General features: G+C 41.2%; 1 protein-coding gene across 2 annotated transcripts; it reads right to left on the reverse strand.

Moving 5' to 3' along the window:
• Positions 1 to 89: 89 nt before the first annotated feature.
• Positions 90 to 24,571, reverse strand: LOC115540114 (GTPase IMAP family member 9-like). Of its 2 annotated transcripts, XM_030351114.1 has the most exons (3): positions 17,663 to 17,822; positions 17,457 to 17,558; positions 90 to 1,778 (listed from the first exon to the last, which is right to left on the reverse strand). In XM_030351114.1, the coding sequence occupies exons 2-3, from the start codon at positions 17,545 to 17,547 to the stop codon at positions 943 to 945; spliced, it is 927 nt and encodes a 308-aa protein (XP_030206974.1). In that variant the 5' UTR covers positions 17,548 to 17,558; positions 17,663 to 17,822; the 3' UTR covers positions 90 to 942. The 2 variants fall into 2 exon arrangements, with proteins under 2 accessions (XP_030206974.1, XP_030206975.1); XM_030351115.1 differs by lacking the exons at positions 17,457 to 17,558; positions 17,663 to 17,822 and adding an exon at positions 24,479 to 24,571.
• Positions 24,572 to 26,363: the final 1,792 nt, after the last annotated feature.

Here is a 26,363-nt window from a genome sequence, read left to right on the forward strand (position 1 = left end):
ATAATAAATAATCGCCTTTCTGGATAATAATAACGGACCTGATATGTCACTCATGGAATCTGGCACAAAATTAAAGAATTGACGAAGAATAAGGAACTCAGTAAAATCTCTTTATTCAAATGGGTGTTTTGCCATAACCATAACTAATCTTAATCCTATTATAACATTCAATGTTAAATGGATTAAAGATAGGTTAAGCAATTCATTTTTGAAGCATTGTCATATTTGTTGATTTCTCTTGAAATCCCAACAGTAATCAATAAATCAAACGCTTGGTCAAAAGGAAAAGATGAAAAAATACAGTATCCGCAGCTGTCCCAGAGCTATAATAAACCCACCCAATTGTGCAATTCAGCATGAATAAATGATTGTATAGCGGACCGGTCTGTCTTCCTACCCGGCTACCTGTGCACACTCTGGCCATGCAGAGTGCATGACTCATTGTGCATGACTGGAGTCTTCCCAAAGGCTGGGCAGACATTCAGCTAAAGCTATAGCAGTCTTGTGGTTTGGGGGAGAGGCTTTGGAGGAAGGGGTAGGATTTTTTTCTATTGGATACTTATCCAACATTAAAATTTCATGCTTACTCTGGCTAACTTCTCCAAATTACCTACCCTAGTTTAAAATTGAATTTAAAAACATTGTTACAATTACATTGCAAACCTGTATAATTGTCCCGTTTAACACAACTTTGAGCATAATCAGGAAAATTGTATAATTTTTACCTCCCAGAAATTACTTATTTTGTTCTGCAATACCCATGTAACTGTACTTAATAGTAATTCATTAAAGTATTATCGTGGTCAATTAAAATATCATGCAGAAAAATGTTAATGTATTAATTGTTATCCGGTGAAATTAATAATTTTGCATGGGGGTTGAACCCTTTTGTCAGGCACTGCATACATAAATGTATGGTCATACAATCACCCTTCATTTAGCCTATTCGAAAAAGGTCTTCAGCATAAATGTGTAGCCGGTGGCAATAGAAAGTATTCCTCTAGCGACAAATACTATTTGATGTGAGGGCAACAATAAACTGCCACACAATGCTCCAACCATCACCGAAAGGAGTGCCTTGCTCTGCAATTTTTGATACTTCTCTTCTTCTTCTTTCTCTTGTTCAGCATTTCTCCTAATTTCTTCCTCTTCAATTTTCCTCTGAGCTTCCTTGTACATGCTATTGGTGTAATGCTTCCCTCCATTGAAATTCACCATTTCCTCAACCATTTTTAAAAGTTTTTGAACCTGCTTGGGGTCACTACCCAGGCCGTTGATCAGTGAAAAATATCTCCCCCCACAATTATTGAGGACTCTCTTTAAATGTTTACTTTCGCTCACAAACTGCTCCACTGTTTTCCCTCCCAGCATGTCTCCATGGGTGAACAGAATGATGATGTACATGGAAGAATCAGAGCCAAAGTTAGTCTCGATCCACTCTACAGCACTGCGCTCTTCCTCAGTGAATCTGGCCTTCAGACTGATCACCAGCAGAATCGCATGGGGCCCTGGAACGGACTTCTCGACACACGCCTCTATTTTTTCTCCTATGACCTTTGTAGTTTGGTTTGTGTCGAAGAGGCCGGGGCTGTCGACCACGACGATGGTCCGTCCGTCTCTGGTCACCTGCTCTCTCTGGCAGTGCTCTGTCACAGATCCAGGGGAGATGTCTTCTTTAAAGGCGTCCTTACGTCCCAAAATGGTGTTTGCACTTGCGCTCTTTCCTGAGCCGGTTTTTCCAACAAGGATCAGTCTCAGCTCCTCCGGACGCTTATAATCTGTGGAATATTTAGAGGTTAAGGCGAAAAGAATGAATAGTGTTCATGCATGTCAACATATACTCTCCTGAACAACACAGAGTCATAGACTCATCCATGTCAATTGTTCATCACTGAGCGATGCTGTGCTTAAATATCTCAGACATATCAGTCCATCTGTATTTTACTTTGTGTCTCTATACTTCCCCGTCCTTTTGTGCAACCCAGTCACCAAGAAAAAACGTCCACGGTGTACGTTTCCATGAACACTGGAAACGTACACCGTGGACGTTAAATAGCGTGTTATACCTACAGTATCCACGTGTGCCGCTGTGGAGGCGGGTTTCGGGGTTTGGGGTTTCACGGCTTTCGCGGCAAATTGTGTGACACGATTGTTTAGGGGGGGGGGGGGGTGGGGAGACTGTTGTTGACCGGGTAGGAGGGGGGGGGGTGGGGTGGGGGGTGGGGGGGGGTGGTTGGGGGGGGGGGGGGGGGGGGGGGGGGGGGGGGGGGGGGGGGGGGGGGGGTGAGACCACGTTTGTTGAGGGGGGGGGGGACCACACGATTGTAGGGGGGTGGGGGGGACACGTTTGTTGAGGTGGGGGGGGACACGTTTGTAGGGGGGGGGCACGCTCGACAACGAGAGTTGGTTTTTATTGAACGCTCGACAACGAGAGTTGGTTTTTATTGAACGAGACTTCAACACGGAACAGCTGCACGAAACGATGGTCACGTCACTCTCGGTGACGGTGTCGACAATAATGAACACACGAACAATGTTAATAGAACAACACACAACCACATAACATCCCGAACCCATTAACCCCTCTTAATCCTAACAACAAAACAAGTTAACAAGAGCCCCATTTGTCAACTGAGAACCCCATTTCCCAGAATCCCCCGCGGCTCCGGAACACGGCGTAGCTTATATTAATCTTTATTATCTGAATGGGAAATGAAATATTTAGGACAGATACACCATTAAAACGCGTTTCTAATGAATTTCTAGCGAGAAATGTACATTTTCCTTACATAATCTCAGTTCAGTGAATGTGTATGATCTTTATTGATCTTTATTATCTGAATGGGAAATGCAATAGTTTAGGGACCGATCACCGTTAAACGTGTTTCTAATAACATTTCTAGCGAGAAATATACTTTTTACTTGCATAATCTTCAGTCAGTGATTGTGTCTGATCTTTAGTTTTATAGTTATTAGGATTTGAATCGGCTCGCTCGCATGTTTCAACGACGTCAGGTTGCTTTCGCTAAACTAGCAGCTCACGTGCTTCCTGCGTTTGTGTTATTAAACTGTTACTTTATGTAACTTTTAATGATATCATCTTGTTAGAAACACGTATATCTGAGAGCCAACCCAGTCGCCAAAAGCATACCTACGTTGACAGTGTACGTTTCGTGAACACTGGATTACGTCGCATTTCAACATAAAATAGCGTGTTATACACACACACACACACACGCACAGACACACACACACACACAAGCACACACACGCACGCACAGACACACAGACACAGACACACACACACACACACGCACACGGTGCATTTCGCTGCTAAAACAACAACAAAAAAAGATTCCCTCAAATATTATTACTTTCAAAACGTTGGCCAAAATGGCCAATAATATCATTTTTTATTTGGGATGCTTCTAGGAGATTTTGGGTGGATTTTGATCAATTCATTAGTCAATCAGAAGCATGTAAATATCTTCCCGGTGGCGTAAGAGGACGAACAAGGTGTCCTTCAACATCTACGCTTCCAGGCGATTGCAACGGTGCCACATGAGCATATTCGAACATGTTTAATGGTAGTAATTAGCTGTCGAAATTGGAGGCCTTAATCAATACTGAGCAGCTATTGATTTGCTTCCCGATAAAGATTTGTCACAAATGACATGTTATTTAGCATCTACACGTTGAGCTGAATCCAATGATACCAAGAACGACACTCTAGCTAATGGTAACATGTATTTTACATGGTACACCTAGGTCTAGGACATGATCTCGGTGTAGCAAGAGGCCGAGCTTGATCTCATTGGACTCAGCTTAACGTGTAGATGCTAATTAACATGTAATTTGTCAAAAATCTCCATCGGGAAGCAAATCTATAGCTGGTCATTATTGATAAAGGCCTCCAAAATCGACAGCTAATTACTACCCCGAAACATATTCAAATATGATCATGTGTGGCACTGTTGCAATCGTCTCGAAACGTAGATGTCAAAGGACACCTTGTTTGCTCTGTTGCACCACCGGGAAGATGTTTTCATACTTCTAATGGATTGATTCATATATTAAGGTTCTCGGAGTGAGACTTTAAGTGGCTGCAGCAGAAGTGTTGAGACGAAAGATGATATCAAGAGATTTATAGAATATTCCCATTCACATTATGATTCTTCGTCGTAACATCCGACCAAACATCCTTTACATTCACAGAGCGAAGATTATGAAAGTCCAGGCCCCCCCTTCCTGCACTCGGGGTCCGACCGGGCCAAGTTTCGGTGCGGGGGTCCCAGTTAGGCCCTAGAATATGATATTCAAATTTCAGGGCGGTAGGACCTTCCTATCTCAAAAACTTTTTTTCCACTACATTCTGAACCATTAGGTCTCGCAGGCAACACTTCTGAAGGGGCTTTGTCCAAATGACAGTGCATTTGGGAAAACTTTTTTTCTCTATGGGCTAGAACTACAAATCTTGCATATGTCGTTCTCGGGGCCCCGGGAAATGTGTGTCAACATTTTAGCATCCCTAGCTATCTCGAAAAGGCTTGAAAAGGGCGTGACCTCCAACAGTACAGTCAATGTACATAAGACAGAGGTTAGTTTCTAGGCCCCATTTTTTGCGGGATGGAGGTGTACATTTGTGGCTTAATGTGTGTAGACACAGCTGGCCTGTGGCCACGTCTTTGAAGTCTGGGGTTAAAAGGTCAAAAGGAGCCGGCACCACGCCGCTTATGAGATAACAAAAAGTGAATCTGTATTTCTCTCATTACATTTTGTCATTATTGAAGAAAGGCCTGATTCTCAGATATGCATATTGGACTGTTAGGGTATAGGTCTGGGAAGAACTTCAGGCCAAAATCTTGCAAGCGAGCCGCTCGGTGCAGGTGCAACGAGATGGAGCACTTGCTGAGCCTGGACTTTCCTAATCTTCGCTCTGTGAATGTAAAGGATGTTTGGTCGGATGTTACGACGAAGAATCATAATGTGAATGGGAATATTCTATAAATCTCTTGATATCATCTTTCGTCTCAACACTTCTGCTGCAGCCACTTAAAGTCTCACTCCGAGAACCTTAAAATATGAATCAATCCATTAGAAGTATGAAAATATCTTCCCGGTGGTGCAACAGAGCAAACAAGGTGTCCTTTGACATCTACGTTTCGAGACGATTGCAACAGTGCCACACATGATCATATTTGAATATGTTTCGGGGTAGTAATTAGCTGTCGATTTTGGAGGCCTTTATCAATAATGACCAGCTATAGATTTGCTTCCCGATGGAGATTTTTGACAAATTACATGTTAATTAGCATCTACACGTTAAGCTGAGTCCAATGAGATCAAGCTCGGCCTCTTGCTACACCGAGATCATGTCCTAGACCTAGGTGTACCATGTAAAATACATGTTACCATTAGCTAGAGTGTCGTTCTTGGTGTCATTGGACTCAGCTCAACGTGTAGATGCTAAATAACATGTCATTTGTGACAAATCTTTATCGGGAAGCAAATCAATAGCTGCTCAGTATTGATTAAGGCCTCTAATTTCGACAGCTAATTACTACCATTAAACATGTTCGAATATGCTCATGTGTGGCACCGTTGCAATCGCCTGGAAGCGTAGATGTTGAAGGACACCTTGTTCGTCCTCTTACGCCACCGGGAAGATATTTACATGCTTCTGATTGACTAATGAATTGATTCAGCTATTCCCCCAGAAGTCTGGGGTCAAAAGGTCAAAAGGACACGGCACCACGCCGGCCGGATCCAGATCTCGGGCAACAGCGCAGGGTTGCCAGGTCCTGCAAAAAACGTGCCCCCCACATACCGTTCAAAATCCACCCAAAATCTCCTAGAAGCATCCCAAATAAAAAATGATATTATTGGCCATTTTGGCCAACGTTTTGAAAGTAATAATATTTGAGGGAATATTTTTTTGTTGTTGTTTTAGCAGCGAAATGCACCGTGTGCGTGTGTGCGTGTGTGTCTGTGTCTGTGTCTGTGTCTGTGTCTGTGTGTCTGTGTGTCTGTGTGTGTGCTTGTGTCTGTGTGTCTGTGTGCGTGCGTGTGTGTGTGTGTGTGTGTGTGTGTATAACACGCTATTTTATGTTCAAATGCGACGTAATCCAGTGTTCACGAAACGTACAGTCAACGTAGGTATGCTTTTGGCGACTGGGTTGGCTCTCAGATATACGTGTTTCTAACAAGATGATATCATTAAAAGTTACATAAAGTAACAGTTTAATAACACAAACGCAGGAAGCACGTGAGCTGCTAGTTTAGCGAAAGCAACCTGACGTCGTTGAAACATGCGAGCGAGCCGATCAAATCCTAATAACTATAAAACTAAAGATCAGACACAATCACTGACTGAAGATTATGCAAGTAAAAAGTATATTTCTCGCTAGAAATGTTATTAGAAACACGTTTAACGGTGAATCGGTCCTAAAATATTGCATTTCCCATTCAGATAATAAAGATCAATAAAGATCATACACATTCACTGACTGAAGATTATGTAAGGAAAATGTACATTTCTCGCTAGAAATGTCATTAGAAACGCGTTTAATGGTGTATCTGTCCTAAAATATTGCATTTCCCATTCAGATAATAAAGATTAATATAAGCTACGCCGTGTTCCGGAGCCGCGGGGGATTCTGGGAATTGGGGTTCTCAGTTGACAAATGGGGCTTTTGTTAACTTGTTTTGTTGTTAGGATTAAGTGGGGTTAATGGGTTCGGGATGTTATGTGGTTGTGTGTTGTTCTATTAACATTGTTCGTGTGTTCATTATTGTCGACACCGTCACCGAGAGTGACGTGACCATCGTTTCGTGCAGCTGTTCCGTGTTGAAGTCTCGTTCAATAAAAAACAACTCTCGTTGTCGAGCGTTCAATAAAAACCAACTCTCGTTGTCGAGCGTGCCCCCCCCTACAAACGTGTCTCCCCCCCCCCTTCAGCTAACGTGTCCCCCCCCCCCCCCCCCCCCCCCCCCCCCCCCCCCCCCCCCCCCCCCCCCTCAACAAACGTGTCTCCCCCCCCCCCCCCGCCCTCCCCGGTCAACAACAGTCTCCCCCCCCCCCCCCTAAACAATCGTCCACAATTTGCCGCGAAAGCCGTGAAACCCAAACCCCGAAACCCGCCTCCACAGCGGCACACGTGGATACTGTAGGTATAACACGCTATTTAACGTCCACGGTGTACGTTTCCAGTGTTCATGGAAACGTACACCGTGGACGTTTTTTCTTGGCGACTGGGTTGTTTTGTGTCAGGTCAAGTCGTCTGCATTTTGTTCTAAATCCCAGTCCCTCATTATCATCTTATTAGTAGTATTTTTGTATTAGTAATAAAGCATAAGTTATGTTTTGATGCTGTGATTTGAGCTCAATTAGATAGAGACAGATAGATAGGCTTCAACAATATACTATGTACAATGAAATACTTGCAGTACACTACACTGTAAAACCTGACAAGTTAGTTCAACTTAAACTATTTGAGGAAACCGATTTCCTTGAACTATTTAAGTTTACTAACTCAAATAAATTAAGTACCAGCAATTATTTTATGTAAGCAAAGATAACTCTTATATCTAGAGTTATTGTGACATGTGTATTCTGAGCTAACATTACTAATTCCATTTACTGAAGTGAAATGTAAAGAATTAGCTTTTTACACTTAAATGCAGCAATTCATTCAACGTATATAACATGTGTTCATTAAATGTATGTGAATTAAGTAATACTAACTGAAATGCCTCTTGTATTGCTAAATCTTTTTACTTAAGTATAATCAACTTTGTCTTCCAACTGAAATAACTTATTACATTCTAGTTGTGACAACTTAAAATTACATTTTGTCTACTTAATTCATTTGAGGAAACCGATTGCCTTAAACCAATCAAGTTAAATTAACACAATGAATTCACCAATCTCTGATCCAACTTAAATTATTTATTAAGCTGAATGTTGAACATTCATAACATTTCCATTTCAAGTAGTAATTTAAACAGCTTTACTTATTATTTTTAAACATGCAATTTCTTTATGACACACACACACACACACACACACACACACACACACACACACACACACACACACACACACACACACACACACACACACACACACACACACACACACACACACACAAAGTTACTGATTAGAAGAAAGACCAAGGTGTAAAAAGGGCTAGGAGCAGAACAAGTTTGTGGCGGAAAGTAAATTCCAATGGTCATGGAATGTCATTGTGGGAATTCTCAACAGTGAAATACTAAATTACATAGAATTACATGAATATTTCGACCATTAAAGCTCTGTTTACAAAGGGCCGGTTGAGTGAAGGCAGGTTGAATGGGTTCGTAGGTGAAAACACGCTTTTACATTAGTTTAAAAAACATCAATCCAGACAGGCACTTAGTCAGAAACAGAAACACAATGAAAAATATGAAAATCGACAAAAGATGTAGAAACATAAAGCTCTCATCTAGGTCCGCACAGTAGGCCTACTTTATCTTTATATTGCTGAGGCCTTTATCATAATGATGACCATAGTGACTAGTGTATCCTGAGTGACAGTAGGACAGATAGGACGTCTAAAATGAGGAACATATCCTACCGGAACATATCCTACACACACACAAATCCCACACACACACACACACACACACACACACACACACACACACACACACACACACACACACACACACACACACACACACACACACACACACACACACACACACACACACACACACACACACAAAGATCTTGATCATTTACTCCAGCTCATTTCTCAATGCCTGCAACTTTGGTTTGAGCTGCTTTCTCCCTTCATCAAGATTTAGGAGGACAACCTGGATGAACTCAAAGAAGCCACTTAGCTTTTCGGGATAGCTCAAATGTAGAGCATAAATCAAGCCAAATAAAACAACAAGTGAGTCAGTCCATGCTCTTGTAGACATCACAACCTGGCCTTCCAGGATGATGGACACATGCTGCATGTCAAAAGGAACTCCTGTCAGCCCCTCGTCTTCAGCGACCACTGCCACCAAAGCCACAGCTTCCTCCTGGGACACCTCAGACTCGTCCTGGGGAAGAAGTATGTATTTAGTATGTGTTAGGAAGAACGTAAAGGGTTGATGAAAACACAGACCTAAAGAGTGAAAGGACATAAACAGTGATAACTAGTCTCTGCTGATTTTGTGTCTAGGGTGCTCTCCGTGAACTGATGTGGTTTTCCTTTAATGTTGTCCACTAGCTAGAAATTAACATTCTTCCTGGTGTAGATAATTTAATATCTACTCCGATAATCGCTACAAAGATTCACAGTATGTACTGTGTAAGCACAATTTAAACACACTCCCAGATATCAGATAAATGTACCGTCTAATTTTACCCTCAACGTGGCGTTATTTCACGAGTATAAATTACAATCAGTACGTTTACATGACACTCAAGAAAGTCAAATTATTGGCTTAGCTTGACTATGATTGGATTACTAAAATACATGTAAACACCTTAGTCGAGCTAAAGTCGAATCAAATTGGGTTACTCATAGTCGAATTAAGACACCTAGGTAACTCGATTCGTAGTCGAGCGAAGCGCGTACATACGGAATGGGATTGGGTTATGCGTTGAATTGTGTTCTGAGCATGCTCAAGATCTTTTCCCGGGGCCGTGAGCCGGAAGTAGAAGGAGACGATAGTCTTGTTATTGTCGCCGTCGAAAAACGAGAAAGGGCGATTTATTTAAAAAGGTGGCGCAGAAGATGAATGTAGATACCCCCTATAAGAATTGTGTCCCGACCGCGGGAGCGCGCATGGCATGCATTCATTAAAGGTAGAAGCACATCGTGTTTCGTGTTTACGATCTTTATTCATTCATTGTGCCGCGGCGGGGACTGCCGTATACGGACGGGCGGCGGAGGGGCTGCTCCGGCGGGAGAGAGATGGTTTCAGTAGACAGCTGTCCACTCACTTCGGGTCGGCAATTTATTTTAAAAGCTGGCGCAGAAGATGGAGGAAGCCGGTGTCGTGACAATGTAGTTACCCCCTATGAGGAGTATATCATTCAATATCACTGTATTCATTCACTGCCCCGCGGCCGAACTGACGGGGTATTCTCTGATATTATGAATCTTACAGACTGCGACGGGTTCTCAGGTAATTCCACAACAACTAAAGACTCGTAGTAGGGTTTATGTCGCTCATGGAGAATATGGATATGAATTGGGGGAAATTAACTTTGGCTCTGACTCTCTACTGTCCAGATTGAAACGAATGGAGGAGAAAGCGATGTTACAGCAGAAAGCTGTCAGTTCACTTCGGGTCCATATCATTTCTCCGACGCTCCATTGTTCCGACCTCTCGGTCGTATGCGGACTTCTCGGGCTGCTCTGCCGGCGGAGGTGTCCGCATACGACCGAGAGGTCTGAACAATGGAGCGTGGGAGAAATGATATGGTCCCGAAGTGAACTAACAGCTGTCTACTGAAAACATTTTTCTCGAATGGCGCCTGACTATGTTGTTGTTGCTGGTGACCTAAGCAAGGGAACTGCTATAAACGAAGCCAATTGGGCACACCGTATAAGGCAGTTTCAATTAACTCTGTTCAGTGATGTTTCAGTTTCAAGTTTTGATGCAGGAGAATAAAGAATTACCGTGCAAGTCTTGAATATGTCTGAAGAATCCTCTTTCAGGTACAGTGGTAGGCCGGCAAGGGCTGCTGTTCTGGCTGCAGTGATGTTGTTCTTGTCCTTTTGAACAAAGACATAGATACATTAGCTGATGCTCAAGTCAGCTGTTCACATAAATGGTCAATGTTATGTAATAGAAATGTGTTTACCTGTTCTTCGTATGCTGTCACAACTTGCTGCAGCTTCTCTCCAAATCTTCCAGTCGTCTTCTTTTTGTACAATTTCAGAAGCTGTGATGTGTATTTATCCAACTCAGAAAAAAAGGAATATGGCAGATTTTGATTGGTGATCCTATGGAATTCCAAGTAGAGCTGCAAAGAGAAACAAACACACCAATTACTATAATTACCTTGATTTGATAATAATCACAACTGTAAACTGATTCAGGTATTGTTGTATAAAACTTTTACTTTTAAGACAGAAATGTCTAAAACATCAGATATTTATGATTTATTAATGACTTTTCTGTCTTAAAAGTAAAAGTTTTATACAATACCTGACTCAGTTTACAGTTGTTGAAATGATAATTGTGTTCACGTGTCTTGTCAGCTTTTTAAGTGATTCTTTAAAGTTGTTGGTTTTCTACTCACCTGGGGTTCACAAAAAAGTGCAGGCCATCTATCCCTTAGTTCATCAATCGGAGGAGCAGAATTTACAATTTCTTCACGCCTTAGTGAAAAGGTACGCTGCATTTGTTGGTTGATAAGAAGCATGTCTCTTTCAGCCGCGGTCTTCTTGAACTCCTCCACCATGTTAAGCCTCTGCATCTCCAGTGTGTCCTTTGTTTCACCAGAGGGATAATTGGGAAGGAAGTTCACTTCTCCTCTTCTTGGTCTTTTGATGTTTGCCCTGGAAGCTGTGCCATCTGGATTGGTCCTGCTACGCTTGCCTGCATTCACAGCCACATCTTTTATACCAGCTCTGCAAAGTTTGGTCCTGTAGTTGCCCATCTTAAAGCGAAGGCTGTTTTTCCAACCCTCACATCCAGTTCTGGAACCATGTTCAATGAGGCAGGGGTGTTTCCTGACTAAAGCCTCTGCAGCCTTGCCAATCTGCGATGTACTAGGATAAGCTTTGTGCTTGTATATTTCAGCAGACATGACATCAAGTATGTTGTGTTTTTGATCTCTGGTGAATCGGAGACCTCTCCCTTCTCTCTCAAGTACAGAGTTGCCCTCTCTCAGACAATACTCCACCTCTTATGAGAATGTTGGAACAATGAAGACTTCTGGCCACCGGCAAAGACGATCAGGTGAAACAGTATTGTCAGACAGTAACACGGTATCATCCGTGCTCGTAGAGGACAAATCTGCCTCAATGAGTCTTATTACTTGAATAGTTGCCTTGGATGGCAGGTCCTCCATGTTTACTAAATTGCATAAAGCATTGTCAAATTCTGGATCTTGAAACTGAAGCCGGAATTCATACAACAGGTTCAGTTTACTTTTCACCTCAGATATGAGGGCATTTATAGTCTCAGGACGAGAGGGCAAAATCAGCCTCTCAGCATTGACATCGTCAAGGATGACCCTTAGTTTGAGGACGTCAGAATCTTCCATTTACACTGTGTAAGAGGAACCTGTAACAAAAAACACAAAAAACAACTATTCCCTTGCTCTTTGTTTTTATAAGCTGCCTACATGGACAACACATTACATGTTGTTACTTGTAGACTGAGCAAAGGTAGCATTACAGTCCTGCGCAAAGCTTAAAAACTAACTGCATTTCTTACCTCAATTTACAGAGAAGAGACTGATTCGACTTTATCTTCACATAATGGCAAACGATTTATTTCACTGGTACTGGTTTACATATTGAGAACCGATCATTGTGTGTGAGAAAAGCAAACGTGTAAACTGACATTACCTTACAATGTGTTGTCCTGGGTGTCAAGGTGATGGAATAGAGCTGGAATAGATTTGGAATAGAGTTAATAGATAAAAAGTAATAGAAAGGGTCTGAGATCTCCCTTAGGTCCCTGGGGGAAGAGGAGGATGTCCTCTGGGGTGATGTGGCTCTCACTCTGTGACTGTAATAAAATGTTTAGTTGTTATAAATAGCTTGCCATAGACTTTGTAGGCAAACTGTGGCATTTGGTCAGCCAACTGGAACAAAGATTTCACTGTATGGCCCTTGCTTGTGTGATCTTTTAGATGATACGAGCGCAGATGCTCAGTGTATTCGGTGTCATAGTCTTTCAGTAAAAAGAAGATATCATTCTGGATTAGGAATATGCTTCTGATCTCCTTAAACTCAGGCAAGGCAGCATGTGTCCCGGTGCAAACAAACATGCCAGTCACAAAGGTTGTGCCCTCAATGGTTACCTGTTTTGTGCGATAAACACTGCTGCTGTCTGTCATGCTGGATATTAACACATGTGTATCGACAGGCAATGAATCGACATAGACGGACTCAACTTTTGAAGTTTGTACTGAAGGCTTAAAAAAACGTGGTGAAGACAAATAGAAAGCCATCATGCTCTGGTGTCTCTCTGCTAAAGTTTTTAACACATTTTTGTAGTTATTAGTGTCACGAATAATTTTCTTGAAGATTTTGTGCTTTCCCTCAAATCTCATTGTCCAGAGATGCACCAGTGGACCAAAACATTTTATGAGATGTGGATAATGCTCAATAAAATGGTGCTTTGGTCTTAATCTTAAACTGGCCAAGACTTCTTGTAGCAACTGCCTGTGATCTAAAATCTTGCAAGCCATGTACTGAATAGTTTCGTCAGTAAAGCTATGAGACACAGCCAGTTCCACAATATCTTTTAAGTCCATTAGGACCTCCCAGAATTTGTCTCCTTCTGGGACTCTGGAGCCAATGAGAAGAGGAAGCAGCCTAAGGAGAGTGTGATTCTCATGTCCATTCCCACCAATTGTTCCTCGACGGACAAAAGTTTGAGGAATTGGGTGAGGGCGGTCAACCATATCAGAATGTTGATAGGGAAAAAACAATATTGCTCTATTCAGCTCCTCCAAAGTGAAATATTTTTTTGCAATCATACTTTTCAAACAATGTGCCAACTCAACAGGAACCACACCTTCAAACAGGTCATGCAGGACATCAGGTGGAAATCCTGTGATAGGATGGAAATATTTGAGATGGTCAGAGAGAACACAACTGCGTTTTACCCCATAACACTGTTCAGCGTCACCTTTCTGAATTTCTTGAACAAGGCTGTCATGCAGATCTTTGGTTCTCAGGTTAGCACCAGTGACTGCATCAGATACTTGCATTTCAGTCTGAGTAGTATGACAAAATCGACAGAAATATGTCGACCTGAAACTCTCATTGAAGCCAGCTAGCGCATGGGCAGCAAGGTTATCAGCTGCAACTGAGAAGACTGTTCCTTTGACACAGTCACCAAAGGCCTCAATATAGACGCCCACCTCTTCAAGAGTTCTTAGGTCCTTTAAGAGGGGTGCAAAGACTTTTGAAAATCCAAATTCCCGCACATCATTAGAATTGCACAAAAGGGCAAGTTGAATTTAATGGAGAGCTGAACGGTACTTTGCTGGCAGGTTAGCTAATGTCCAATAAACTGCGCATACTTTGTGTATTTTTCGTGATGTTCCTAGGGGGTTTGCGATTTCAAAATCATCAACATAAAGAATTAATGAGAATTTCTGACCCTCATCTGAGAGAAGCGCATTTTCCTGGCAGTAGGAGCCATCACAGTGTGACAAATACTGTCCAGGCAACTTAGAAGGGGTTTCTTTGACTTTCTCAAGTACATCTGGTTTTTTTAACAACTGTTGCAAAGTACTGAGAATAGGTACATACATAAAGGTATGCTGTGACGACTCAATCAGGTATTCGACAGGCCTAATAAGTGGAAACTTTTCTTCATAATATGTTTTCCTCCTTTTGGCAGTTGAAAGGGGTCCTTCAGCTGTAACTGACTTATGCAAAACATTACTCTCCGACACTGCCTGGACTATCTCAGTCACAAGTGTGTCAGTAAACGGGCAATTATTTTTTTCCATTATTTTTATTACAGAATCCCTGACAACAGGTTCTGACAGTAAAAACAACTGGTCAACATGTTCAATGATTTCCTGTGTTGCCCTCTGTGACACATGGAGAACAGTATGCATTTTTAAGAAAAAGGCAGCCAGATTGAATTGTAACTGCTCTGCTAACTTCTCATTGCTACCTCCTGCTACAGGGGTAGTTTCATTTTCATCTGTCAGTTCACCTGGATCCTGTTCAATGTCACTATCCTGGGAGACATTTACATCATTTTGCACTATAATGTCATCATAGTCACGAGTATTTTGATGTTCTCTGCATCTGTGTGCATTGAACGTGGAGTACACATTTGTTTTAAACGTGCAGGCCCTGAATGGACAGGGAACGGTTTCTTTTTTCCTTAAATGCCCCCCGGAGATGTATAAACAATTCTCTCTCAGCAAATGGCTGTTCAAAATCACAAACAGGGCAATGAAATGCCCTTTTTACAATCAAACCAGTCGTGTCACCATCTACCTTTCTTTTCCCTGCATGTATTCTTGACAAATGTACCTTTAATGAATTAAAAGTACTAAATGACACATGCAGCTGTTGTAGAGGCATGGTAAAGGTGAAACTGTTGAATACTGACCATGGTAAAGTCTGTAATGTCTCAGTAACTGTATTTTTAAGTTACTAGAAAAAACGCACAATTTACATTTCCACATTATATGTTCCTGACAAAACTGGTGTAGGGTAAAAACGCAACAAAAACGGATCAATTGCTAGGCTAATACAACCCGACTTTGACGAAAACATGCCCAAAAGACGTACAGCTGAAGATGGGATTTTAGGCGCTAAAAAAACTTCGAAAAAATACGAACGTTTACGATGGTAACTGTGACTTAGTAAAGAATAAAACACACATAAAACTCACCCTTGGTTAGTTAACATGGCATGCAGTTATTAAAAATTGTGATTTCTTTCGAATAACTAAAGTTTTTATAGAGCTTGCAACCTAGCAGCAGTTGCTAATGCTAACACTATCATACTACATGCAAGGTAAAGCACAACCGAGCAACATTACCTCAAGTGGACAATAAAACTGCTTACCGGCTGGGTAATGGGTCGAAAGTCAGCGAAAATGTCGGCGAAAAGGTAGGTGTCCGCTGACCCGGAGTTGATGCTAACGATGAAAAGATGTCCAAAAATAGTCTGATCCGTCGTCGCTGTGTGCGTGAAGAGAAGACCACGAGTTGAAATTTTGAAACGAAGTTCACTGCTCACGTTGAAAAAAAATAGCCAGTAAACGGGGTGTCCCAGCCAAAAACAGAGGGCTAGTTGCACTGTGATCATTGAAATGATGTCACAGTAATTATTTGTTTTAATTGGGCATTGCATAATCATCAGAAATTTATATAATATAAATAATAGAGATAGCAATAAAAACTAATTACACAAAGTGTAGCTTATATAGTCTACTGAAAATGATATAGCTACACTTAAGTTAAATAAGTCAATGGAACACACTGGAATAAATAAGTTAGACTTAAAATGTTCCTTATTTGAGCAGCACTCAAAACAAAAGAGTTATTACATCAATTATTGATTCTTAAGTTCTGTTCATTCAGGTGAATGAGTAACCCCAACGATTTTGAGATTTAAGTTACGTCTACTTAGTTCTTTTTAGTAAGATGTACTGTTAGGTTTTACAGTGTACTGCAGTAACAGTTAACTGTTTTCATATGGTTGCCCCGTGGTTCAATCTTATATAAGAAGTGTGACTCTCAACGTGACTCGCAACAAAATGTTTCATGATTCATTGGACAACAGCTGGTATAAGCCAATGGTTCTGGGACACAGGAATAAACGTATTGGTCGACATCCATATGCAGCAACCACTCAGGGTTTCAGCAAGGGGGCCTTCTTGTTGCTGGCCATGGCATAGGTCTGTGCTCCACTGAGCTCATTTTCTAGTTCCAATGGTCTCCACATGGCGTCAGACACAATTAGCTGATCACAATTTGGTATGCTATTTGTAAATATCATGCAAGACTGAAGGTGGTTTCACATATCCTTATCCAGTCAGTCAGGGACAAAGTCATGGTACATTTCCACTCAATGCTCAGTTCTTAGCTCTACCACCAGTTTGTTTTTCTTGTGCCACACCTTATTATCCTGAATATTAAATAAACAAGCTCCATCTCATCACTGAACACCTCACCTGTTCAAGCCCTTACCACCCCGCACTGACATTTCCTGTATTCAATGCATGGACAACACCCATGATAAACATGCAGAGACATCTTGGCACAGTCACCCACAAAATCAATATGGAATACATTTTCCACTGAAAATCCAAAATATTCACATAGGCCGAGATTTTCAATTTTTTGGTTGTTTACTTAGAAAACACACATTTGTAATCCTTTGGAGTTACAACAGTAGGGAAGGAGGTATTGAAAGTAGTTACTGTTTGCAATTTAACATTACATATAATTACTTTGTATTCATTATTTGCTTCATTCTTGGTAAATTATTTCACAGAATGGATGGTCTTGTTTCATTTCAATACATATATTTTTGCTAATCTGCTGTCTAGAAAAAATTATGAAATTCTTTGTAACTAACATGTCCTGATTATAATGTGTTTATGCACATTTTTCATGAACATTTCCAATAACGTTTCGTGTGCCTTTCCTTCTTGTTGGGGTTGTGGTGTGCCTTTATTTGACTTGCATAACATTACATATAAATAGTATGAGGCCTATTTATGTTTGTATTTTGAAGTGTGATAAGTTTTACCTGAATGTTGGCACTGAACAGAGGACTGGTCCGCACAATATGCTACAAACAGCACAAAGATCCAACGTAGCGCAACACTAACTTGTATCATCTTTGCAGATCCTGAAACCAAACACAAAGAGGAAAAAAACAAAGTCATTGGTAAAATTATCCATCCAAAACACAGTTCCGGTAATTGATTGTTATAAGATGGCCGATTATATTACCCAAATAGGAGTTTTTTTTCTTTTCAGCTGAAGTACTCCTACAACTCTTGACGGAATAACTTAATATGGGCTTGTTAATGTCTGGTGTGTTAGTCCCTGCTTTGCAATTTGGTTGAGTTTCATTTCATACAAAGCCTTCCCATTTCCTAGCCTACTGGGTACACTGGGCTGGTTTGCCATATGGCTCTCTGCCATAAAGACAAATCCCTGAAGGTGACGTAGTATGATGAACAACAAAGTACATAGGGAGGAGGTTTTGGCAAGGGTTAGTTAAATTAAGTGGCTGATTGAAATGTCACCCTAACCAGTGTTGTAGTCTATTTTATTGTAGTGGGTATACTGTGATGATTCCCTCCCAGCCTCGTACAAACCCGTCCCACCGGTACGTGTACGTGTGTGGCACTTATGGGATGTCGCACCACACTCACCAACGCAGGGGTCTACAACCCGCTGACCTTTAACGATTATCAACAATCATGTAATGCTGAGTAGGTTTATCAGTTTTAATAACAGTATGAACAAATAGAAGACAAAAATGACAAGTTGTGCTTTGTATATCTATAGTAGCAATAGCACATGCTAAACAAGGACAAAATCTACTCAAAATAATTTAATGAACTGTTTACAACCATGGCTATGAGAAGGAGATGACAGGAGACTAATGTTTCACTCTTTCAATTGCTCTAATTTGAGCTCTTACTGTTGTTATCTAACATACCATACAGTAATTGAATTGTGTAAAAGTGTGAAATTACTGCACCTTAAAAATGACCATGAATTAGCTATACTCTCATTTGCATAGTGATTAACATTATGAATTTCAATTGTGTATACCAACTGTATGTTGGCTGACATTTACCTAACTTGTTTTCCCTCCACTCTAACCAAGGATGCCTGTTTTTATTCCCTAGCCTGACACCCAGTCTGAAAGGCTGACCAGGGGGTTCTCATCTAAAAGTAACGAGGAGATATAAAGTGGGATTAAAACATTGTCTTCTGTTGACTACTTATTATGTGGTTTACATATTAATATGTGAGGACTGGACACACACACGCACACGCGCATGCGCGCGCGCACGCGCGCGCGAGAAGGAGGGGCTCGGCCCGCCAACTAACGTGCAGAGATGCAGGGGCAGCTTCGCGCTTCGTAACAGAGACAGGGCAGAGCGCGAGCGCGCAGGGGGAATTTTATGAATGTGTGAATGTAGGAGATAACTTCCCCTGCTTAGAGTATTTTATTGCAGTTATACCCAACCGATATTTGCGAAAAATAAACACAGAAGTGAAAGATCTGTCACAAGACGATTGATACGTATCCGTGCATATTTTTAAGTGGGTATACGCAAATCCTGGTGCGTTCCTAATGGGTATGCGGCGTATACCTGCGTATCAAGTAGACTACACCACTGACCCTAACCCTAACCCTCTTCAGACCATGATCTATCTCTTACATCTCGCCTCACTATGACAATCGATGCATTTATTTTCAGGTCTCTCGTATTTCTTGCAGGGTTAGATCGGTATATTTTTGGGATACAAGTAGGCATCAGGGAGCCCAGGTGGAGTTTGATGGCAGATGACCTTTGGATATCAACATTAAGAGGACACAGAGAAACAGATAATTCTGCCTGTTTTCCATTGGGTTTGTTTATTCTATTCTCTTAACAGTGGTCATTCAACAAGACTCCATAACAGAAAGAAATGTGCCTGCAGAATACCATGTTTTGATTGTGAACGTGTGATTACCAGTTGGAAGGTAGTATGACAGGAGAATTGTGGCTTGTTGGCTGCATGTATGTGTTTGAATATGTCCAAATGTGTGCATGCAGTTGCTAGTATATTTGACTAAGTTGTGAAAGATTTCTGTATAACGATAATGAATTACTAAAATAATAGTTAATTGCACAATTGCACATCTATCAGCACACTTTGAAACATACTACCATAGATATAATGAACTAGTGATATCTTGTGAGTATTTGTATTGATTTTACTATTTTTGTGCTTGTGTGTGAGGGGTACATCTATGAAAGGTGAACTGGGAGAATTATAAAAACCTTGGCATACAGTTTGTTGAGCTCTCACAAAAAGCTCAAGGCCAGAGCACACGCTGAGTAATGGTGGTTTTTACGGCCGTGGCCGTACGCAGCAGATGCTATGCTCTGTCTCCCCCTCTTGGGCAAGGTGGTCCCTTGTTTTCCCCTGCTCTACACCTGTCGGACTTGCACACCTGCCATCCATCTCCAGTCATCATCTCTGCCCTACTTAAACCCTGGTTGTTCAGCCAGATCGTTGTTGCAATCACAGTGGATCACCAACCCTGTACCTACCTACCTACCACCCACACACCAACCCAGTGTGGGTGGGTGTCTCATCTCTCTCCTGCCAGTAGCCCTGCCTGCCTGTAATCCATCTTTGTCTGTCGACCTCCTGATTGTTCCCTACAGCTCTCGTCCTCCCTACAATAAACCTCTGGTTTAATTAAACCTCCGTCGTCTGCGCTTGGGTTCCTCCCCTTCGATCTTAACAGGTGGAGGCTTTATGTTGAATAGAAGAACATTGCCACGGCCCACGGCACACATGAGCATGAGCCCTTCATCACGTGAACACAGCCTCTTGGCCCCTCAGTAAAATCGTACTTTCTAAGAATTATCCCGTCCCACCTGCCTAACCCTTGCTCCTCAGTTCCATGCCCCCCCGCCCATCTGTCATTGTGTGTGTGTGTGTGTGTGTGTTGTGTGTGTGTGTGTGTGTGTGTGTGTGTGTGTGTGTGTGTGGTGTGTGTGTGTGTGTGTGGTGTGGTGTGTGTGTGTGTGTTGCCACCCTCCCTAAGACCGTTTTTTATCCCTGTCCCTGTAAATGAACATGCTTGCGTTGTACAATATGCCCTGCAACTGCCGCAATTATTCATTGTTGCGCACCATGTTGAAGGAACAAATGTTTGGGTAGGAACTTGGAACTATCTCGTGTATGTTTCCTGCGACCAACGCCGGTGAGGAGACATCTACATTCCGATTGGCTGCGGTCATTTACAGCTGAAATAGTTTTGCATAGAGTTGAGTTGTTTTCAACTCTCATTTACAGCTTTACAGCATTAAAGCTTTCATTCAAGCGTCTATCGCTCCTATCACTTGTCGCACATGTCTAATAGAAAGTGATCTCTGTCGATCGCTCGTAACACTATTATAGCTTTTGTGTGTGAACACCCACTTAGTGTTTTGCCAACACACACACAATTTGAGATATGTGTAATAATAAATAATCTCCTTTCTGGATAATAATAATAAATCATTTCAATACCTTTCTGCCAACTCACATGTGTGCGGCACATATCAATCTTGGACCTTGGAACAATAAGGTTTAACTAGCCTATTCAAAAAGCCTTTTAACACAACCATGATGTTGCTTTAAAAGCGTCACAACGGTTAATGAGATGTATCACTTATGGAATCTGGCACAAAATGAAAGAATTTAAAGGATTTCAGCAAAACCTCTTTAATCAGAAACTTATTTTGCCATCACTATAACTAATCTTAATCCTATAATAACATTCAACTAATGGATTAAAGCTAGGGTGAGCAATTCATATTTCATTCATTTTTGAGGATTTCTCTTGAAACTCATTGATCAATACATCCAATGCTGATGAAGGATTCCAGTATCCGTGGCTGTCACAAACCTAAAAAAACAGCAAACATCCAATTATGTAATTCAGCATGAATAAATTATTGAATGGCCGACCGGCTATGACCAGTAATGGGTTGTTGGGGAGAGGAGGCATGGTGCAGTTCTAAGAGGAAACTTTGTTCTGACAGAAACGATGGGACAAATTGGTAATTATAACTGTGACTCGCTCTTGTGTTGGCCATACTTGCATGCATGTCACCATATACTCTCCTTAACAACACAGAGTCATAGACTCATCCATCTATGTCAATTATACATCGTTGACATACGCTGTTCTTAAATATCTCACACATATCAGTCCATCTGTGTTTTATTTATGACGGGGAAGTAGTGACTTCCCCGTCCTTTTGTTTAGGGTCAAGTTGTCTGCCTTTTGTTCTAAATGACAGTCCCTCGTCAGTATTTTAGTATTAGTAATAAAGCATTTATTCAGATAATGTAACCCATGCACTTTTTTTTCATAGCAGCCACTACACTTGTTTACTGTCTGAGAACGTTATCCTTTACCTGTTGCTTCTCGGTGCGCAGATTGGAGGGAGAGCATGTTTGGACAATATCTGTACTGTATGATTCATATTTTTGTATTGATGATTCGATGATTTTTGTGTCAATGGTCATTAAATCAGAAACAAAAATTCAAGTTGCTGATATTAAGAAATACAAAATTCATTACTCATTTTTCAAGAGGTCAAAATATGGACCAGAAAATGCAAGCCAAAAAAATTATAACTGCAGTAGCAAGGTATTCCAAGGAGAAGCCGAAGCAATTCCATCCTTCACTTTCACTTTTGAAACATATTTTGTGTGTAAAACCCATGTTACTGTACTTAATAGGCATTCATTAAAAGTATTATTTTTGTAAATGAAAATATGATGCATAGAAAAATATGAATGCATTAATTGTTCTCCAGTAACATTAGTAATTTTGCAGGGGGGGTTGAACCCTTTTGCAAGGCACTGTATGCATAATGTCTGGTCCTAGAATCCCCCTTCATGTAGCCTATCCAAAAAATTCGTGAACAGCACATTCATAACCAGCAGTAGATGCTATTACTGTAGCCACAACTGCTAAGGGAATTGAGGACATCAATACACTTCCACCAAATGCTCCAAGAGCCGTATAATAGGCTGTTTTGCACATTAATCGTCGAAACTTCTCTTTGTCTGCTCTTTCCTTCCTCTTTTCCTCTTGTTCTATCTTCTCTTTTTCTCTTTTTTTCTTATTTTCTTCCTCTTCAAGTTTCCTCTGAGCTTCCTTGTACATGCTATTGGTGTAATGCCGCCCTCCATTGAGCATCACCATTGCCTCAACCTTGTGTATAAGCTTTCGAACCTGCTTGGGGTCGCTCCCCGGGCCGTTGATCAGTGAAAAATATCTCCACCCACAATTGTTGAGGACTCTCTGTAAATCTGTACTTTCGCTAACAAACTGCTCCACTGTTTTCCCTTCCAGCATGTCTCCATGGGTGAACAGAATGATGATGTACATGGAAGAATCTGAGCCAAAGTTAGACTTGATCCACTCTACAGCACTGCGCTCTTCCTCAGTGAATCTGGCCTTCAGACTGATCACCAGCAGAATCGCATGGGGCCCTGGAACGGACTTCTCGACACACGTCTTTATTTTTTCTCCTATGACCTTTGTAGTTTGGTTTGTGTCGAAGAGGCCGGGGCTGTCGACCACAACGATGGTTCGTCTGTATCTGGTCACCTGCTCTCTCTGGCAGTGCTCTGTCACAGACCCAGGGGAGATGTCTTCTTTAAAGGCGTCCTTGGATCCCAAAATGGTGTTTGCACTTGCGCTCTTTCCTGAGCCGGTTTTTCCAACAAGGATCAGTCTCAGCTCCTCGAAACCCTTATATTCTGTGGAATATTTAGAGGTTAAGAGGGAAAGAATGAATGATTTGCATGCATGTCAGCATATACTCTCCTTAACAACACAGAGTCATAGACTCATCAATCTATGTAAATTGTACATCGTTGACATACCCTGTTCTTAAATATCTCACACATATATGTCCATCTGTGTTTTATTTTGTGTCACTACTTCCCCTTTTGTTCTAAATCACAGTCCCTCGTCAGTATTTTAGTATTAATAATAAAGCATATGTTTGATGCTGTGAATTGAGCTCAATGAGATAGATTGATAAATAGGATGGATTCAACAATATACTTATGGTAAACGTGAACCTCCTAAAATGGCGCAATTTGATTGGTTCGCTATCTCGGGATATTGGCAATATCCCATGATTGAGATCTCAAACTCTGAGTATATTGTTTTCATCGCAAAATGTCTGTCTCGTCACGCCAATAAAACAAAACAAAACAAATAAATCAGTAGAGTCTTCTGGTTTATTTTTCTATTCCCCACTAATCACTTCGCCTTCTGCAAATAATTGTTAATGAAATACTTGCAGTACACTATTGCAGTACACTAACAGTACACTGTTTCCATACAGCGGTCCTGTGGTTCAATCTTTGATAAGAAGGGTGACTCTAAAAGTGACTCCCAACATAATTTATCAGATTCATTGGACAACAGCTGGTAAAAGCTAATGGTTCTGACTTGGACACCAGGAATAAACTTCTTGGTCGACGGCCATATGCCGTAACAACTAAGGGTTTCAGCAAGGGGGCCTTCTTGCTGCTAGCCATGGCAGAGGTCTGTGCTCTACTGAGCTCATTTTCTAGTTTCCAATGGTCTAGTAGGTCTAGTAGTTTACAGCAACGGTAGTTAGCTAGTAAAAGATGCATTGAAAGTACTTGTTTACAATATAACATTATATTGTAATTGACTTTTGTATTCATTATCTGCAAGGTCTTTTTTTTTTTGCCAATCTGCTGTGTTGGAAAAACTGTGAAATTTGTTCATAACTAACATTCTAGTTATAATGGGTTTATGCACATTTTTCACAAACATTCCCAATAACCTTTGGTGTTCCTTTCCGTCTTGTTGGGGTTGTGTATGCCTAGACCCAAAAAACGTTTAGAACCTCTTCTACCATAATGTGCAGCCTACATATAGTGTACAAATATATGTAATGCTTGTTTTATTTGACTTACATAACATTACATATAGATAGTATAAGGCCTATTTGTGTTTGTAACTTGAAGTGTGATACGTTTTACCTGGATGTTGGCACTGAACAGAGGACTGGTCCGCATAAAATGCTACAAACAGCACAAAGATCCAACGTAGCGCAACACTAACTTGTGTCATCTTTGCAGATCCTGAAACAAACACAAAGAGAAAAAACAGCATTGTCAATTGTAATATGAACCATCCAAATGATTGTTATGTTATTATAACTCTAGTTCTATGATGGTAGGCTACGCCATCTAGGCCTCCCCTTATCGGCTTATCCCGTGCGCCACAGAAAATGTCAGCATTGTACCAATCAACGTGGGCACCACCCACATTCCCCACGGCCCCCTGAATATATTGCAGCGCACAGCAGCGTTCGTCCTCCACGCTATCCTTTCAGAAATTGAAACTCTACGATCATACAGTTATAATAACCTTACTATCGTTCTATTTCATGTCGGATACACCGTCTAGGCTTCGCCTTATGGGCTAAGGTGAAGCTGCGAGCGGAGCCCAAACAATGTACTCCTGCTGGACCCCAGTCACAAAGACCTAAGTCACAGGGCACATAAGACTCAATAAGTGAGGATGTGCAAAACACAACAGCTAAATAAAAACTTGAAAATTCTTCTAAGAACACGCAAAGCAAGATCAAGAGAATAGAGTGAGTCTGTAACTTCTGACTCAACCCATATCATAGAATCTATGAAAAATGAAAGATGCAGAGCAGCAAGGTTTCTCCTAGGTCCGCTACCGTAACCTACATGAAATAAATGGCGTATATAATAAAATATATAATAATAATATAATAATTTTACGCACATAGCCAGTGCCCACACCGGTCACAGGAAGTACCACTCCGCCTCTGCCTAAGTACACTAGAATGGCAGGGAGTGAAAAGCCTCAAGCATAATATCCCTCGACCGAAAAAATAACTGTAAATGTTCTTGGAGAAGAACCGAGGATCAGGTATAAGCAGCTGTCCATGTTAAGTAGCAAGCAGCAGGATGAACGCTGCTGTGCGCTGCGTCATATAGATGTCCCTAGCAGACATAGCACCTCAAAACAGGTCTAGTGTAGAGCAAATGCGTCTGGTTCTACTATGTCGGAAAAGGGACTACCAGTACTTGGGGAAAGGATTCTTCTAACTTATAACAGACCTCAATGATCTTAAGGATTATGACATCACCACATATGATAGGCAGCTGAAAGGATCGCTGTGTGCCAGTGATGGAGACAACCTTGGATCACACAACATTGGTGGTTTTCTAGAACGTTTTAGCAAGAGAATTTATTTTGCAGATTTTGTGGCATAGATCGTGCAACATTTGATTCCATGCCAAAAGCAAAGGCCTCAACCAGAACAGTGGAGTCATATAAAGATAACGTGCAGTATGTCCTTGCAAATAACTATAATTATTCTGTCAGCATTAAATGTGATTACAATTTTTATGACCTTGCTTTTTCTTGTTTGCAATCCTGGTTTACATCCTTGCTTGGGCCCATGATCTTTTTGAAGGTGTGGTTTCCTATATGGACCTATATAACTTGTCACTGTATATCAGCCATCTTGTTCAAATGAAGATGTTTACTTACTTGGAATTAAATCAGCCAATAATGATTGATATTACCTTGGCGATGATGGCAGCAACAAACAAAGTTAATTGGGCATGCAGCCAGAACTTGTGTCTACTGAGACTCATGCCAGTGTTGATAGGGGACAAGATTCATAGCCCAATGGATAATGAAGAGTGGCAACTTGTGTTATAACTCGACAAATCGTTGAACTAACTTTTGCGCCTGCGATCAACAGAGGCCAGACAGACTGATCAATGCGTATATGCTGTCTAGAAAAGAGACTTTCACTCATCCTCCATTAAAGCCAAAGCATCATTACATAACGCATTATCCAGACCTTATCATTATCTT

Source organism: Gadus morhua, chromosome 3, assembly GCF_902167405.1.
Source record: "Gadus morhua chromosome 3, gadMor3.0, whole genome shotgun sequence".
Lineage (NCBI taxonomy): Eukaryota > Metazoa > Chordata > Actinopteri > Gadiformes > Gadidae > Gadus > Gadus morhua.